We start from the raw sequence: 19,765 nt of genomic DNA on the forward strand, positions 1-19,765 counted from the left end.
GCAACAGAAAGTTTTATATTTTATATACAATTTTCATACGTTATTTCATCACTAAATCCACTTCTGAGAAGTTTTGAGGTGAGAAATCAGCTGTGTAGATTTCAAATATTGAGTGGCGGCGGGTGAAACCTGCGGAAACCCGCGGGAGGAGCGTGTGAGGCCGGCCAGCCGCCCGTTCACAGAGCCCTCTGCTCCCGCCGACACACAGACCACTGCAGCAACAACGGCAGAGGAAAACACAGCTGGAAGGTTTTTATACCACTTATCTGTCTTTACATTCTGAGGAATGTTGAAACATTTTAACTTAAATCAAGAGAAAGCTTTAAGTGCTTAGCGCCTTAGACATACTGTTCAATTTTCTTTCCTAAAAAAAGAAAAACCTCATCCCTCAAGGTTAAAACCAGGTTATTCACACCTATTAACATTGCTGCTGCCCCAAGTATTCTGAAATCTCACTGAAATGTTGAAGTACAAACATTTCTGAGGGAACCACAATTTAGAGTTAAAGTGTGATTACACTGTAAATCCAACTTTGTGCTGGCTTCATGTTTTAGATCCAAACTGGTGTTTTGGCAGAAAAAAATGCTGTGTTGCCACAACGGGAAATATCCTACAATACAATATTGATCGCTTTGGGAAGGTTACAGGGAGTCCGGGGACTCTGGGAATCATGGTTATTGGTCAGTAATCACCCAGGTGATGATCCCTCGCAGGGTGATGTGTGTTGCTGTTCTGTATTTTTTTGGCCATGCTATAGCAACATTACTATAGGGATGGAAATTGTAGTTGGTCAGTCCACAACTCTAAACACTGAAAACAATCCACATGGCGGCGGTAACCACCTGGTATTTGAAACCATCTTTATTGTTTGGTATTACATATATAAAACAAAATACTTTTTTTTTTTCTTTCTACGTTTTCTTTTCACTTTTTGTTATGGTTTCATCATCTAATTTTATCATTTAATGATAATCATTGCATTCATTATATTTATTTATATTACTCTCACCATTTAAAAGGAGATTGCTTAGCTGCTGTATTGTTTTATTTGACATTTATTCAGGAGCAAGAAGACTACGGTAGATAACCCTATTAGCTTCCAGGTTATTCACATTTGAATAATCTGCATAGTAATTTAGGTTTATAAGTATCCCATAACAAATCCATAGGAATCACATTGTCCTTCTCACATCCCTGTCTGAGATAAATGAGGATGTTGGGAACATTATCGAGCACTGGCTGCTTTAGAGCACACAGCTACTTAAAATCATCCACGCTTGAGAGACACAGTACCATCGGCACTGACTTGGGTTAAACATGGGGGAAGGAGTGATGTTTGATGACATCGTGTCTTGAGGAGACTCTCCAAGCAGACATGGTACAGCATGTGGAAAGCAAACAGATCAGCCTACTAACCTAACAACCAGGCTATGTCATCACATCGGGATGAAAAAAGAAGTTGCCTACTATAATGTTGGGGAATTTATACTATAGAAACTTGGGTTTATTGAATGATATATGCTAACTCACAAACTATTTGGACACATATTACAGCAAGCATGGCATTTTTCTTCTGCCGCTTTTCTGTAGCCGATAGAATAGTCAGTGTGGGCAAAGCTCTGACCTGGCCGCCACCAATCGTTCCTAATGGAGGAATGCGCATAGTGACAGGAAATCCTTGTCTGCGCAGAGTGTGCAGTGTATAGCTGTGTCAAACTTGTGTTTGAAAAAGTCAATCTGTGGCAGGGACCTGCTGTGTAGTCCCATTTAGCTGCCGTTCACCCAGTGCACCTCGCCAAGTGTGCATTCATTTTCAACCTGATTGATCCTAGTGTGAATCAAACCAGAAAGCATGGCAGTGTAACGGCGTTCAGATATTCAACTGTCCTGCCAGGAAGTCCCTTTTTAAACGTTGTTTGGCATGCAAGCTGCGGAACAGCTATGAAATACACACCTGCATCCAACTATCTGACAACATCTCGGTGTGTCTGATTGTTCACTTACAGAAGGAGCTGCTTTCGTCCTTTGTGCCTTCCATGGTGCCATCCGGCAGCATCTGGAGGTAGAAGCCGTGTCTGCAGTAAAGCCGCGTGACGATGCCCTTCAGCTGGGGCTCTGCAGAGCAAACACAGGGTTAAACACACGTTAGCATAGAGTAACACACACATGCACACACACACTTGTCGGTGCACATATATTAATGCACACACCTACCTATGAGCATGCACGTTGACTAAACAAGGATGGTCTTGATATTTACACTGTGAAATAGTCAAACAGTGAAGTGTGTGTGCTTGCATGTGTGTTTGACTGTGGCCTTCAGCATGATTGATGGGACCCCGGTGTCTGCAAAAAAGAAGCATCTTTCACGGACAGGTTCGAGTGAGGCTGGCAAAATGTTCATTGTGTATGTGTGTGAGTGTGTGTGCGTTTACGCTCATGCACGTTTTCGTGGTTGCTTGTAACTGCTGCCCACCACTCTCCAATGGACTGAGCACTTCAAACATACAAGCTCTCTTGTGAGAACTGGGGGACTGAAACAATGCCAGCACCAGTCTTAAACTTCAAATTTCAGTTAATTAGGCTGGATGTTTGATGACAGTCTATGTGGATCCTGGATTCAAGGTCAGACAGACCTAACAGTGACAAGGAAAGCTGTGTGGCTCCTCTGATGAAGATTTGTGTCGGACTGTTCACATGTTACAACATCAGAAAGCGCTACTGGTGACCCAAAAAAGCTTTTGGATGCCGAAGAGAACAGTAAGTTGAACACTTTCTGAACAAACCGTTCTCACTCACATACGGACGCATGGTCAAGACCCCTTGGCATCAGTTTATAACACACTGGGAAGCCCCTTAGCAGCATAGTTCAACACACTGCGTGGAGGTCCAGTTGCTTCATTTACATGAGTAGGATATAAAAACAACAGAAATGCCAGAGTAAAGAGGTGGTTGGGGTGGATGGTGGGCCAGAAACTGGACTTTAAAAGTGGTTAAAAACGCTGCTCTCTGTCCGCTCCTACACACATACACACAGCGCGTCCTTAACTAGGAACTGTGCATGTGCAACTCCCAATAAAGATCATGTAGAGGCAAGATGCATCACTCCCTAGCTAAAACGAAGCCGTAAATGCACAGGGTGAGAGATACAACAGTATGACAAAAATATGTTCACCCTGTATGCTGCAGGGTAGCAGGGGCTGGGGCCAATCCCAGCTGACACCTTGGGGCGAAAGGCAGGGTACACCCTGGACAGGTTGCCAATCCATCGCAGGACAAACAAACAACCAGTCACACTCACACCTAAGGACAATTTAGGGTCACTAATTAACCTAGTCCACATGTCTTTGGACGGTTGGAGAGCACGGGGAGCACATGCACACTTCACAAGGCCAGGGCAACCGGGGTTTGAACCCGTGACTTGCTGTGAGGCCACCGTGCTGCCCCACAAAAATCTGGTGTTTTTTGAAAATTAAACCATGTAAACCTGTTCTGGTACAACCCCTAAATAAGGTTATAAACCTGAAAATGAGCATAATACCACCTCTTTAAGTTAAGTGACGTAGGTTACGTAAGTAACGTAACATAAATTATGTAAATTAAGTCGCAAGTTAAGTAAGGTAGTTATTTTAACTCAAACCATGATGCTTTCCCAAACCACACCAGGTAGTTTTGGTGCCTCAGCCTAACCAAATTGTGATGTTTACAATGTTAATGACATGCTGTTTCACGATGTTAACCAGTAGTTTTATTTTTAATGTCTAACTGGATATATTTATTAATGCTAACTTTACCAGACCTTGCATATTTAATGTTGCTTGACACAGGGGTACCCAGGGCGTTAAAAAGCGACGCTAGGTCTTGACAAAGTGTCTATATGTGATGAGGGAGAATGTGTTGTTCTGAATGGAGAGGCGTCAACTAAAATGACACACTTTAGTATTGGCAGTGGAGAATCTGCTACAAAGAGTAATTTTGATGGTTAAAAGACCCTTGTTTGTGATTTGGGGTTTAATTGGAAGCTCTATTTATTTGTCTTGTTTTAATTTATTCATTCATGTGTCAGGTATAAATATATTTTTAGTTTTATAATTGCTAGTTTTAGTTATTTTAACATATGTTAAGGGTCTTTGATCTTTTTTTATTATTATTATTTCTGATTTATTTGATTAATTTCCAAAAATTTAGGCAAATTATGAATCACCTTACAATTATAATTTTTTTCTGGGGTGTCTGTGATCAGTTATTTGAAAAGGTAGAGATAAGTTGACGTGCTCTAACATCGTGTTTGTGTTGAGTTTCTTTTCTCAAGCCGCACATGCATGACTGAGGGGGCTCTTTCACTTCCGAAGTGCTGAGGGAGACTAAATAGTGGATCAGAAGGAATGTCAGAATGCTGAAGTGTTTCCACAATGAAGTTTTAATGAGACGCATAAAATATGGATGAGGACGAGAAGTACGGGGGCATCTGGCAGTTGGCCCTCGGTTGACAGCAGGGGTGTGAGAGAGAGGGAGAGAGAGGGGGAGAGACATACGCTGCAAAAGCTATCCATCCCCACATTTACACCCATGGAATGAATTATACACATAAAACAAACATATTTTCCCTGAGGTACATGGAAAACAATGATGTAACACAAATTAAACAGTTTTTCTTGAATTAAGTTGAATCTTTCAGCTTTTTTCATATATCAAAACACTATAATACAGTGTTGGCATCATACCGAAATACTGCAGGTCAAATCAACCTCATATTATTCCGCCTTGGGAGAGTTCACACATCATTCTGAGATAGTAAACCCCAAGTGAGCTATTCTGAACTGCCACATGTTGGCGAGATGCAATGAAATGTTCAAACGGGGATAATGACTCACACTTTTGAACTGTCCTGTATACCGACTCACCTCCACACACCTGGTCAATCACTGTGTGAAGTGAGTGTACTTATCAGATGTTTATTTTAAAAATTGTCGGACCCCCCCTCCACCCCCCAATTCAACAAACACTTAGTTTGAAGCATACTGACACATTTAGTAGACATTGGTAAATGCCCATGGCTTTTAAACTGATGCTCCAATTTACAATGAAGGCTTTCTGTTAAAAATGTGTCATCTCTAAACCCCGGCCAAGATAACTTTGTTGACATCATCACAGGTTATTTTCTCAAAGTAGGAAATTTCAGAGCGACATTACACCACTGTTTTGACAGGCTGAGTAGTACTTTCCATGAAGAGTAAATTGACATTGAGAGCAATAGGCCATTCTTACTTAGCTGGCAGGCCATCTAATTATTCTTGTAGTAGTAGCAATCATTACGGTTTAACATTTTCAAACTTACTCAGCAATCTCCCTGTTATCAATTCAACAGTTTTCTTTTTTCAATTTTAAGAGAAGGTGACACAAAATTTTAAGTAAATATTCTCCTTTTTGTCATTGCAAAGCTAACGCATCTTTTGTGCACCTGGAGAAGTTGAAGCTCATTAGGGTTAAGCCTTGATGTCTCTGAATTAGTCAAATAAATGCTGGTGTGTAATCCTCCCTTTCATGCTGCCAGTGTGACACAACATGTTTGGAAGCTTTTCATCGGAGGTTCTGGTCTCAGCAGCGAGATTCAGCCGCTGTAACTACTATAAGATAAAAGCTCATCCATCCATCGCTGGCTGACTAGACACAGAAGGTCAAACATGGAGTGTGGTAATCTGTAATATCCTGAGTGTTAATCCCAAATTAAGCCTCAGACCACACACCAGGCCATGTGCCGCTTAACACATCTGCCTCAGTGCAGAGCAGCGCTGAGCAACAAACGCACACAGAGGAGAATGATGTTGACCTCTAGCGCGACTCCGCCTCTGTACATCTGCTGTCATCCAAAACACTCCACTGCTCAGACACAAGGACATGCAAGTGGTACATGTACAGAGCACATTCCCAAACACACACACACACACACACACAAAATCCACGTGAGAGCAAATGCTAGAAGCAGAAGAAATTGCCATTAGTCATACCTAAGGCAATATGTTAAACCGAGGAGTTCACACACACAGACTTTGCCAAAGTGTGTAGAGTGTGGCTGCAAGTATAAAGTGAAAATACAAGAAAAGGCCATCATTACCTACGATTTGAAACAAAATAAAAACAGCGCTATAATTTTAATACATTTTCAAGAAAATTACATTTTAGAAAGTGAAGTCAATAGTTCACCTTATTCCATGAAAGCTTGTAAAACAATACTCTTAAAGTGATGCTTTGACCTCAACAGAGCTCAGATTCTGTCCTCACAGTTCCAACACAGCTTGAAATCTGTTGGAAACCTAAAACGTCTTCTGATGTCCTCAAGTCAAAATTCTGGCCAAATAGTGGCACTAGAGTCAGTGTTCATCAAAGACACTGGGACTCATTGATTGGGGACCATCCATCCATCGTCAACCACTTATCCTGCGTACAGGGTCGCGGGGGGCTGGAGCCAATCCCAGCTGACATCAGGCAGAAGGCGGGGACCTGGACAGTAGTAACATAGTTGTATATATTCAGTATTTTCTTTTACCACACAAAAGTTAGGGAGTCTTTGGAATTGTCGGGAATAATCCTTTGGGGGACTACAAAAGTCCATGGCAATCTATCCAGTAGATGTTGAGATATGTCAGACAGATGGTCGAAGGAATGTCATCCTCAGGCTCCACTACTACTCGGGCAAAAATTATAAGCAGGGCATGTGATTGTTTTTAAGGTGCTGGGACAATTATTTTATGTTACCCTGCCCAGGAATTAAATTCATATTGGTCAGTTCTGCAGGGCACAATTTACATCCAGTGCCAATGTTCAGGACCAGTGAAGGAAGTAGTGTGCACTACATATATAGACAGAAGTTAATAGTGTATAGGTTGGGGTGGTAGATGGGTATTTTCCAGTGGGGTGACCTTTGCAACTGCTTCAGCAGTCTCCATGTCTCTGGTGAAATTTAGGTGTATCCGCTGCTGGTGATATGCATTATACATGCAGAGTCCAACTAGATTTGGTCAAGATGTGAAAACTTGTTTTCCACATGCATACTGGAGTGGCCTGGTCGACTTATGTACTTTGTGTCATGCATGAAGTAATTCAAAGCACTCATAAAATTAAATCAACAATACATACTCAAGGAGGAGGTTGGGGGGGGTGGAGGGAGATGCAGCAGCAAATGTTGTTGACATGAGTATATCAGCAGAGTAAAGGTGCTTTTGGACAGCGAGACGTTGACAGTAAGCCATTGAGCGAGGCACCCAAGTCATTGTTGTGCATTTTGAATCAGCAATTCAGGAATTATGAACATATTGTAGGAAGTTGCATATTTATGTAGTGACATTGACCTGTGTACCTTTTAAATGATGCCCAATCCGGCCTGCATCAGATTCTATAGATTCTGCATCAGCTGTATCGAACTTTTGGGCCTTCTGAAAACAGTTAAAGGGGTATTCTAGCAATTTAGTAGTGTACCATAAAGTAAGGGAACTTACAAAAGACATAAAAATGAAAGCATGGTTAAAATCAATGCAGTAAAGGTATAGGTCAAACTAAAACACTTGACCAGTTAAAGCCTGAAACCGGCCTAGGATTTAACTGAAGGAGGCTTTGAAAGCTTGTACTTACATTTTGGTTTTAAAGCGGCCAATTCAATTTTATGCTTAAATTTTTTGCCCCAAAATTACAACTATGCATTGTTTCCCCTTGAGTTTCATTCTTGGCAGGGTGCCTCTGAAATGGCATTAAGACCATGGGACTAAAACAAATTCATGTTCCTGTAGACTTCAGTCACGCTGTCACATTCAAATGTATCCCGGGAATATAATAGCATTAAACAACAGCCGATAGATTTGAGTGCATCATATCCTAAGGCACAAGAGCACGTGGTGGTGTGTGTTTGTGCATGAGGAGGATTTGTGGTTCTAACCCCACAGACATTCAACGCCAATTATAGAGTGACCTTAATGAGGAGCAGGATTAATTTTACTTATTAAGAATTTCAACCATTAAAGTCACCCTGATCCCTCAAGTCTGCCTCAAGTCAGACGACAACTGGGCACCAGCTAGTGTTATTTTCACCCCCGTTACACACTCTAGTTCTTAATGTGTACGGGCTTGGCTGAAGAAGCAGAGGTGGTCTGCCAAGGACAATGTCTGTTTGTTATCACACACACACACACACACACACACACAAATATTTTCTTCTCCTTCCCTCTGTCAATCCGTATGCCTCCTCTCAAGTGTCTTCCCACCATTTACAGTCCTGCCCAGGACTATAAATGGTCATATTGGTCAGTTCTGCAGGGCACAATTTACATTCAGTGCCAACGTTCAGTAGTGTTGTAGTGTATTGTAGAGTTTTGAAGATGATAGTAATGGATGTAGAAAAAACAACAACAATTCACTTTGTTTCACATTTTGCAGCCTTATGCTACAATCAAGGTCTTCACTTTGTGTTGAAAAGTGACGATGCACAATATTGGATTAACAACAACAAGATATTTTAATACTGTTGAGAAGAAGTATTCCATGATGAAATATATGAATGGAGGAATTTATGGTGGAAATGTCTTTATTTACATAAAGGGAAACATAAAATTCCGTTACTTTTATTTTTTTTGGATAGTGCACATTTGTTTCTCAATTTTAATTGCATTGCATGTTTTCTGATTGTGCAAATAAACCTTTCTCAAAGCATTCCCATTTGTTAGTTAACATTACTTGTCGCAAGCTATTTTTCTGAACATTTTTAACAAAGTGCTTTCAAAAAGTGGTGCGGACATGTCCCCACTGTAAATAACACCTAGGCTACAATCGTTTAAATGTATTTTCACCGCATCAATCTACTCAATATCCCATAATACTGCCCTACAAAGGCAAAAGACCTCAACTCGCCAGAGTGTAGAACTGAGAAAAATGACTTTAAAGTTGATTTGTTGCCCAGTCAAATTTAATTGTAGGTAGAATATTGGAAATGTGGCAGTTCATTGTTTTTTTTAATAAAGTTATTTATCTACCTAAAAATGTTGATCTCAAGCATGACCTTTGACCCTTATTTGGAAGTTAATGTACTCTGCCTTTGCATTGTCAGCAAAATAATAAGGGTCAAGCCAAAGCAAAAAGCATTAATTTCCATTTGATTGCTTGCTTGGTAGCTGATCCCTATATAAAATCAGTATAATGATAACATGTACATAAAATCTACTAATAATGGCACAATTAGGCTTAGTAGAACATAAATTTAAGTTTAATATAATGTAAATGCAAATAAATTCAGGTCACAAATGGGGTTGGGCCAATAGACGCTGCGTCCATTGTAGTTCCATTGTTGTATTAAAACTTGATTTATTGATTTATATTGACTTGAAACAAAACACCGCTATTCAAAATACAGACTTCCTGCTCAAATTGGGGACAAAAGAGGGAGGCATGGTACAGAAAAGAAAGAGCGAGAAACTAAATATCTGTGATTGTCCCGCTCTGCTTTAATGTTTCCCACAGGTAGTCAGTTCACTTCAGCAGCACTGGGACGCACTGATGACTTGTTATTGATGTTTCACTTAGCAAGTATAATTCATATTTCTCTCAGGCACTAAAGTCTGTCGCACCTCTTGAAGCTGATGGCACTGCGACAATAGCTGATTATTATACTTCCCTCTGTTTGTCGAGACATCATATTAAATGCTCTCTTTTTTGTCTGTGTCAGCACAGACGCAGTCAAACTCCAGGGAGAACAGATGTGCCACATCACTGCCGCATCATGGTCATTGTAGTTCACTAACTATTTCGGCAATTGGCCATATTAAAGCTAGGAAACGTCATTGAAGAGAATCAGCAGCTACAGTATATTATAATATACTATACTATTTGTATAGGAGTCTGGAATTCGAACACAGACTTTTTTTGTTCCTGTTGCAATAAAGATGATGCAACAGCATGCCCCTGCATCAATCCAAGAGTGTTTGTTTCCCTTTGGATTTACTGAAGAAGGTAAACACGTTTGAAGTGATTTTTTCATCCCCTTCCTCATGTTCCAACTTGAAGGAACTCTGACAGCTTTGGTTCTGCCCACTGCCCTGTTTTGTCTTGTCTTTGAAAACGAGGACTATGTTAGTGAACAAGTGTGTTAATCCAATTTCTGAATGATTTGCTGCTATGCTAGATCCTACTAGATGAGCTAGAACTGCAGAAAGAAAGTTATATTCAAACAGAGTAACAGAGTTAGGAAATGACAATTCAATTCAATTTTATTTATGTAGCGAACAGGTCTAGACCACACTCTTCATAATAGTATTAACAAACGTTACTGACATGTAATCAAGCTTACCTTGCCGAAAGCAAATTCCACCGACCTTAGTGGTGTGGTCATTAATAAATGATTGATTTATGATGCAGAGAGACACACTGCCTGTTCCACTAACCTCGCTATCAGGGGTGTAGGATGTGGGGGGCAAAGGGGACTGAGTATGCAGGGCGCTCGTGTGAGGAGGCCCACAAAGATACTAGAATGAATAGCTGAGGATCGTGGAACCCCCATCTCCAGGGTCCACAATTTTGTGCTGCTCACGATGAATAAGAATCACACCTAGATGTTGACGCCTGCATCCTCTATGTGCAAAAAAATTACAAGCAAATGTGACTAAAATTTCACTGACAAATATTAGGTTTTGGTTGGAAAAAAAACATCAACTGACAAAAATCTGACTAAAAATAGTGGACATTTCTTCAAAAGACTACAACTAAATCAAGTGTCATAATTAACACTGCTGCAGGTGCTGTTTCTTTCCATTCTTTAAGCCATCAAGCAGAATTGAATACGCATATTAACACAAAACTCTCAGTCAACTGGCTGACAGAGTGTTCTTTGTGCTGCCTGACAGGTGGAAACAAAGCACAGTTGAATTTTTCTAGTAATTTTTCCAAGTAATTACTCCTTGAGGCAGAGCAACAGAGCAGCAGTAATTTACAGTCGCATGCTGTTCCTGCAGTAAAAGAGTATAATCTTTGCAGTCTGTGCCTGCACTGTTACTACTCTATAACGCGAGGGCATGCATACATCTTCATGCACAAACATACAGCTCTTGTGCACTTACTGTCCTTTTTTGGTGCATATATTGCCTAAAAATCGACCTTGAGTTCAAACCATCTTGGTTCCTTCATCAAAGGTCATTTCCATATATTTCTGTATAATCAAATATAGCACTGTGGGCAAATTCCTGCTTGGTTGGTATTACTTAACATGCCGTGCCTCTGCACGCTGGTCCCAGAAACAATTCTAGCTTTTTCCGGAGTTAATAAGCTTGTTACTCCCCACTGGCTCTAATATTGTCTTGCTCACCACTGGCACGAGAGCCTGAAGCTATTAATCCATGGACATATGGATTTTAAAACTGCTAGTATTTCATCTCCCAGCATTGATTGCATCCAAAGGTAAACGCTCGATGGCAGCCACAAAAGCAATAACATAACCTGTTCTGAAATGAGAACAAGTGGAGTATCATATGTAGATATGTTTCTTATCACAGTGAAGGCAAAGTTGTTGTTCTTTTGCATGTACTCTTCTCAAAAGCTCAAAAACATTTGGATACAGGAACAGGGCGCACAACATGAGTTCTCATATTTTCATATACTGTTCACATTAAGCACACAGCTAAGATACATAAAATTAGGGGCTCGCAGTGGCCCCAGTTGACAATGAATAATGGGGATGAAGGCGGGGAGAGCCTATATGATAATGGCCCATATATACAAGGCTCATCAATCATATCGAAACTGCCAGAAGCCTCATCCCTCATAGGACGGAGAGAGAGAAAGGGGCGGGATGCATTCAAAACAAACTGCTTCTCCCTCTTTCCCATCGGTTCTCTCTCTCTCACACACACACACACACAAACGGCAGTCCAGGTTTAGCTTTTAGGAAAATCAACAGTGACAAAAGTGATGAGGAGCAATCCAGCTGAAGGTTTACCAGACTCCCAGTTTAGACATGTTTTTGGTTATAATTATAAATGTCCAAAAAGGAAAGACCACATGAATTATACAGCAATAGAAGAACAGCAGATGGAATTGGCGAAAGTGGAGGAGAAAAAGAAATGCTTAGCAAGGAAAGATCAAGTTGACATTTGTGAAAATCTAATTCTGGTGTGTCAGACTCCGTATTCCAGAGAAGAGATCAAAGTCGCCACACAAACTGCAGCAGAGAGACTAGAGAGCTGAGACAACCAATACATTTATATCTACTTGTGGGCTCTGTAGAAATACAGTGTCTGTAAGAATACTGCATGAATGTAATGGGATTACAGTTACTACATTGTGAAGCTAGTGGCCATCACCTTGACCTCCCCACCCTCAACACATTGAAGAAAGGACACACAGCTGTACCTCATTAGGGCTGCAACAATTAGTTAACGTAATCGACGACGTTTATAAAAAATCGTTGACGCAGAATTTCAGCATCGACGCATCGTTTCAGAGATGTTTATAAGAGGATGCGATAGCAATCTATAACATTTCTGGTCATTCATTTGTAACTGCAATGCACAATAACAAGCTGGGGGGGCAGTATAGCTTCCATTGTCTGCCATGACTGCATGACAGTAAGACTACTCGCGAAGAAGAATTATGAACGATGGTGGAGAGAGACCAGCCCAAAACTGTCTGTCGTATGGGCCCACTGTAACGAAAATAAACCAGCGAAACAAGTTCTGTGCAAACACTGTAAAGCAGAGCTGGCGTTTCATGGCAGCACTACAGCGATGCATGTACATCTAAAACGCAAGCACCCTGGAGCTGTGGTTTCTAATGTTACTCCGGATGGGTACGTGTTTTTCCGACTGTTTCGTGCTTTAACCAACTGGCTATAATGTTAGTATCATGGTGTTTGTCATTTTATCTGTAAGAAAAAAACTTGTCATGGATGGTGCTGGTTAAAAGAACGCTATTTCAGTTGTGTTAACTAACGCGTTAAGTGCAAATCAGAGCAAATAGTAAATCACTGAATTATAGAAGTAGCCTACCCTGTCTCGTCTAATTCACTATTTCTTTTCCTCGCACTTATACTAGGATTCCTTCTGAATAGTAAACCTCCTTACCACCTTAACGGTCGCTAGTTAGTCTGTTACTTTGTTGGAGTATATCAGTAATTCAGTTGTAAGATATTTAATTAGGTAAATTGTTTAATTAGCATAGTCAGTACCCTATTTGTGATAAACTATGGCACATAACCTTCAACTGGTTTATTAATTCAGAATTGGTTTTGTTCTTTCTGTTTTAGCAGTACTGATGAATGAATTTGTCCTTAAAAGAGGCTCATGCAACCCTCAAATGGCTGAAGTCTTGACAAAGAGCATCCTCAACATCCCCACCATTATCTATGTTTGGAGATGAGGGCTTTAAGCAGATGACAAACACATCGAGAACTCTACACTTTACACAGCTCATGGAGGCAAAATATGAAGCTGCTTTTGGTAAGGTTAAAGATGCTCTTAAATCGACCAACAATAAGATTTCCCTGACAGTGGAAATAAAGAAGCCACAGCTGAGCAAATTCCAAAAAGGTCTATTTCAGCTGTCGATTCACTGCTTGGATGTGACTCAACAGACAGTGACAGTGAGACCAATTAACAGGATGCGAACAACCAAGTGATCACTAATGAAGTAAGATTTATTTATTTTGATAGGAACAGCACATATTAATGAACATTTCAAATCACATGTAAACTTCCTGATTTAGCCACCAGGCTTATTTGATCTGTTGTCCCATGGCACGTGCTGATGTACTTTGGAGAGCAGCCCATCTCAAAGACAGAAAGTCTCCTGTCATGGTGGAAGTTGAATGAGGCGAAGTATCCAACTCTTGCATCACTTGCCAAATCATTCTTGTGCATTCCTGCTACTTCTACTCCCTCTGATCGTCTCTTCTCTGCAGCTGGGAACATCGTCTCGAAGAAGAAAGCTATGTGTATGTATGCTTGAACCATAGGCTTGGACTCATGACCGAGCATAATCCGAAACAACCGTTTTCATACAAAGATCACACAGTAAACAGGGAAACACAGCCATGCCGACTGTGGCTTTTCACCTAGACATGTTCAGGTTCTGTTTCTACCAATGTTCCCAGCTCAGACAGCGCATCGAGCCGGCATATTTGCACAGTACTCCCGGAAAAAAAGGCAATGTGACAGTCGCCATAGATAGACAGGGAGACAGCTTCACACAACATGCTGAAAACTCAGGTAAACTCCTACTGCAATGCTACAGTAATATTTTTATCAGCTTGAGGTTGAACTAATCCATGCTGGTTGCATGATAACGTTACATTTACTGCATTTAGCTGATGTGATACATCGCGTTAGCTCGCCTGCCGGTACCGGTGGTACACAGGACAAGTTCAGATGTGTAATGGGAATTTCATGAGAATCATCTCCAAACACTGCCATGTAACTAATCTCACTAGGGGCCTCCGGGCTCTTGGGTATGGGGTCAATGGAAGGTAAATATGGGTGATGCTTTATGATATGTCCGGGGGGGTCATGACTTTAAGTGGTTCACCACATGTATCTGAACATGATAGTCTTACATTGAGTGTCCCCTAGGGAACACTAAATACATCATGTTCCCTTGATAAGATAGTGCTCCGACCCTGAGATTAGGTTAAAAGCTGCATGTGCTGAGACAGAGCAGCTCACTCGGATGATACTCTGATGAGTGTGTGTCCCAGTGAGTTCCTTCTGCAGAAGACTTGAATCAAATTCACAGAAAGACAAGTGTCTGCCTGAGCTGTTTATTTGAACACCCTCGTTCCCACCACAGATGGGTTCACTGTGGTCATAAAGGGATGGACATGGTCAGCAATAATACTCAGGTAGGCTGTCACGTTTAAACGATGCTCAGTATGTACTAAGGAGTCCAAAATGTGCCAAGAAAATATCCCCCACACCAGAGCTGGCCAGCTCCACCCCCTCCCCTCCTCTCTCCATCACAGAGAGGGAAGTTAACGGTCTTTTCAGGAGGCAGAAACCCCGCAAAGCAGCTGGGCCGGACTCTGTCTCCCCATCCACCCTGAAGCACTGTGCTGATCAGCTGTCTTTGGTGTTCACAGACATTTTTAACACCTCACTGGAGACATGCCATGTGCCAGCCTGCTTCAAAGCCTCCTCCATCATCCCTGTCTCCAAGAAACCAAGGACCACACTAAACGACTACAGACCCATCGCCCTGACCTCTGTGGTTATGAAGTCCTTTGAACGCCTTGTGTTGTCCCACCTAAAATCCATTACAGACCCACTCGTCTGTAGACGATACAATAAATGTGGCCCTTCACTTCATCCTCCAGCACCTGGACTCCCCAGGAAAGAGCCTAGCCCCATCATCCTGTGTGACTACCCAGTCACCACTGTGGACTCCTTCCGCTTCCTGGGCACCATCATCTCCCAGGACCTCAAGTGGGAGCTGAAAATCACCTCCTTCACCAAGAAGGCCCAGCAGAGGATGTACTTCCTGCGGCAGCTGAAGAAGTTCAGCCTGCCAAAGACAATGATGGTGCACTTCTACACCACCATCATTGAGTCCATCCTCACCTCCTCCATCACCATCTGGTATGCTGCTGCCACTGCCAGGGACAAGGGCAGGCTGCAGCACATCATTCGCTCTGCAGAGAAGGTGATTGGCTGCAGTCTTCCTTCTCTTCTGGACCTGTACTCCTCGAGGACTCTGAGGCGAGCAGAAAAGATTGCAGCTGACCCCTCCCACCCCGGACACAAACTGCTTCAGACTCTCCCCTCTGGCAGGAGGCTGCGGTCCATCAGGACCAAAACCTCTCGCCACAAAAACAGCTTCTTCCCGTCTGCAGCTAGCCTCATTAACAAGGCCCGGGTCCCCCACTGACACTCCCCCCTTTCAAATGACGTCTTTGCACATGTAAATACTGTTTCATCTCGTGTCATGCACAGACCTGGCACGTTGCACATATTTGTTGTTGATTGTTGATCTTTGTTGTTGTATATTTTTATGTTTATGTCAGTTTATATATATAGGTGGTTGTGATGGATAAGACGCCTGCCTTTGGTGTGAGAGACCTGGGTTCAATCCACCACCGTGTCCCTGAGCAAGACACTTAATCCCTACTTGCACCAGAGGTGTGTGACCTCTGACATGTATAGCAATTGAAAGTCACTTTGGATAAAAAGTGTCAGCTAAATGAATAAACGTAATATATTTATATGTACACAATATTCTCTTCCGTTACGTTACTTCTGCGCGGCACAGACCCAGAATAATGCACATGTATATATCTGCAACGTTGTTCTTCCATTCCATATTCATATATTTCTACATTTATTTATGTCAGCTGTATGTTTGTCTGCGTGTAGCACCTGATCACCACAGCAAATTCCTCGTATGTGTAAAACACTACTTGGCAATAAAGCTCCTTTCCCTTTCTGATTCTGATTCTGATTACACTACCACCACCAGCCTGAACCGTTGATACAAGGCAGGATGGATCCATGCTTTCATGTTGTTTACGCCAAATTCTGACCCTACCATCTGAATGTCGCAGCTGAAATTGAGACTCATCAGACCAGGCAACATTTTTCCAATCTTCTGTTGTCCAATGTTGGTGAGTGTGAATTGTAGCCTCAGTTTCCTGTTCTTAGCTGACAGGAGTGGCACCCAGTGTGGTCTTCTGCTGCTGTAGCCCATTTGCTTCAAGGTTCGACATGTTGTGTGTTCAGAGATGGTATTCTGCATACCTTTGTTGTAACGATTGATTATTTGAGTTACTGTTGTCTTTCTGTCATCTCGAACCAGGCTGCCCATTCTCCTCTGACATCAACAAGGCATTTTGGTCCACACAACTGCCGCTCACTAAATATTTTCTCTTTTTTGCACCATTCTCTGGAAACCCTAGAGATGGTTGTGCGTAATACTCAGACCAGCCCGTCTGCCATATTCAAAATCACTTAAATCCACTTTCTTCCCCATTCTGATGCACAGTTTGGACTTCAGCAAGTTGTCTTGACCACATCTACATGCCTAAATGCATTAAGTTGCTGCCATATGATTGGCTGATTACCTAATAAAGTGGCCAGTGAGGGTCTATGCCTACTCTTATGTGATTCTGGATGTGAACCACTGTCTTCAGTGTCTAACTCATACACTTTGAAAAATGTGAAGGAAGTAACCCAATTTCCTTTCAAACATAGTGCATGTGGGAAAACCAGGACAGGCACACATAGGTCCATGAGTGGACACTGGGAAAATGTTCGTTTGGAAACAAGAAGCCACTCGAACAAGACGTGACATAACACACACACACTTATAGGTCAGGCAGAGTGAGATGTGGATTAATTAGAAAAGCAACGGGTGAACTTTTCAGTCTGCGCTCTAAAGCTTAATGATTTAAAGCTTAAATGAATGGCCTAATGATTAAGTCAGAGAGAGAGAAAGAGAGAGGAACAAAAGCAGCTGTCTCAGAAGTGAAAGAGTGTATATATGGAGAGAAAGATAAAGAGAAGGGATAAAGAACAAGATAGAAAATAGGATGAGAAGGAGAAAGAATGAGACAAAGAAATGGGCATAAATCAAGAAAGGAGCCAAGACCTAAGATGGGGGGAGATGACACTTTAAAAGTTAAAAGAAAGATACCCTTGGTGGTTGTTGTGTTTGTAATAGGCAAACGTACAGAGACATGGAGACCAAGAGAGAGAAGCAGCAAAAGAAATACTGAAAGAGAAGGAGAGGTGCCCGGTGGGACAGGCCTAACCTGGATCAGAGAGAAAAATGTGGGTACGAGAACAAACCAGAGCAAAAAAAGAGAGAATAAAACAGCATCAGATCAGAGACAGAACAAGGGACAGAGAGAGAGTAGGTGTCAAATGGAGAATGTAAGAGAGACAGAAAGAGGAAATGAGAGACACAGAAAGAGAACAGAAAAAACACAGATCCTGCTCCAGAAGTATAAAAAGGAAGTCTACAAATCTAGTACTACAACATACTGTAACGTTTCCAACAATTTGTCCAAACTAAACACCAAACATGTTCTTTGTCACAGCCCTCGAAATGACCTTGTTACCCCTATTAGTGAGATGGCATCTCTCTTAGTGCAATTTATGGCAATTTATAATCTGCCACCTCGATATATAAGGTTTGGTTAAGTTTAGGTACAAAGACTTCTTGGTCACGGTTAGGGAACCTTTATGGTCACGGTTACAGGGAACCACTGTTTGAGGCCCATTGACACTGAGCATGCAATATTCACCGGTTTTATAACAAAGTGCAGGTCTCTCCATGACTCAAACACTTTTACAATGTTGTCTGTGTTATCGCCCGACGTCAATCTGATTATCAATTGGCCTGAAGGGCTTCAGCACAGAAAAGTTTCTTTTCAGAAAAGAGCACTGTATTAGAGAGTATGTGTTTGGAGCCGTGGTAGACTCCATTTCATTGCATTAGCTGTGGTGTTGACCGCTGTGTGTACATTTCAGAATCAGTAGGCAAGAGGCTGCTCCAAATGTCTATCAAAGTCAATTCTACTCAACATTAATAACTGAAGTTTCCTCGCAGGTGACTTCAACTGTATCATGGATCCTGAGGTACCACCAAGGCTGTTCCTTCTAAAATGAAAGAGGCCATGAGGGAGGTGTGTTTAGCTCTAGATCGGTCTGAAACTTCCCCCAGAAAGGGACTATACCTTTTTTTCCAACCCTCATCAAAGTTTTTAGTTAATAGATTATTTTTATACTTTGAGGCAGGTGCTTGATAGAGGAATGACGGAATAATGCACTATAGGTACTAGACTTGCTCTAGACTCTGATAATGCTGACATATCTATTTAAGTCACCACACCATTCTCTCAACCCCCCTCACGTCATTGCCGTTTGAATCCTTCCATTTTGAGTAGCCCCTTTTTAGTGGCCTATTTAGAAAAAACAAACTGAACTCTTTTTAGCAACTAACAGTAATACAGATGCAAATCCTTTAACACTCTCTGACTTTGGTGTTTTAAGAGGTTAAAAATACTGTACAATAAGTCGTACAATATCACAACTTAAAGGTTAAATTACTATTTTTGTGAAGGGAGTCTGGTGGCTTTGAAAAGAGCAATATAACAGTTGTTTCTGGTTAAACAAAAAGGATCTTAGTTTATAAAAAAAAATATGTTGCATCTTTATAAATTCACATGTTTAATCATTTTACCACACAGCAATTCATGAGGTCAGGTACTATTCTAGCACAGAAAAAAAGAGTACACAATGCACAGTAAGTGGAAAGTTTTGGGGATTAATGAGGGCACAGCAGCAAAGTTTTGCCCCGGGGCTCTCCAGCAGATTTTAGCTCCTTGTGAGGGTCTTTACTGCATTTTGCCATCATTTACAGTCACTATGTTTCACTGAGGGAGGGGGCCTAGCACATTCACACACACAGTGCGGAGCAGCTAACAAACAAATTTCTGCCTCCCTCAGAGTATTTAAAGAAATCTTGACTAATGTCAACAGTCAGAACAGTCTGCAGGGGCCGACAGGCTGTTTTATACACGTACAGTGTGAGCACTTATATCGTGAGCTTTGGCTTTACTCATACTGTGTGAGCTGGAATAATAAAGCAGCAAAGGTGGCAGCTGCTTGTTTTCTGGCAGTAAGGGCAGATATACATCTAAAAGATTGAAATTATTCAGTGTTCCAGTGTTATATCTTTAAAAAAGCTTAGAACAGAACACTGCAAAGGCCTGATGATGCCCAAACGAGAAAAAGACAGTGCTAGT

General features: G+C 41.6%; 1 protein-coding gene across 1 annotated transcript in view; it reads right to left on the minus strand.

The window, feature by feature from the left end:
• Positions 1-1,996: 1,996 nt before the first annotated feature.
• LOC119911900 (fibroblast growth factor 11-like) overlaps positions 1,997-19,765 on the minus strand; it is a 50,999-nt gene continuing 33,230 nt past the window's right edge. The window contains exon 2 of the mRNA XM_038730880.1: positions 1,997-2,115. Coding sequence (XP_038586808.1) covers positions 1,997-2,115 — 119 coding nt within the window. The remainder of the gene's footprint in view (positions 2,116-19,765) is intronic.

The sequence above is a fragment of the Micropterus salmoides genome, unplaced genomic scaffold (genome assembly GCF_014851395.1).
Source record: "Micropterus salmoides isolate LMB-PRFRI ecotype aquatic unplaced genomic scaffold, ASM1485139v1 Ms_hic_scaffold_2, whole genome shotgun sequence".
NCBI lineage: Eukaryota > Metazoa > Chordata > Actinopteri > Centrarchiformes > Centrarchidae > Micropterus > Micropterus salmoides.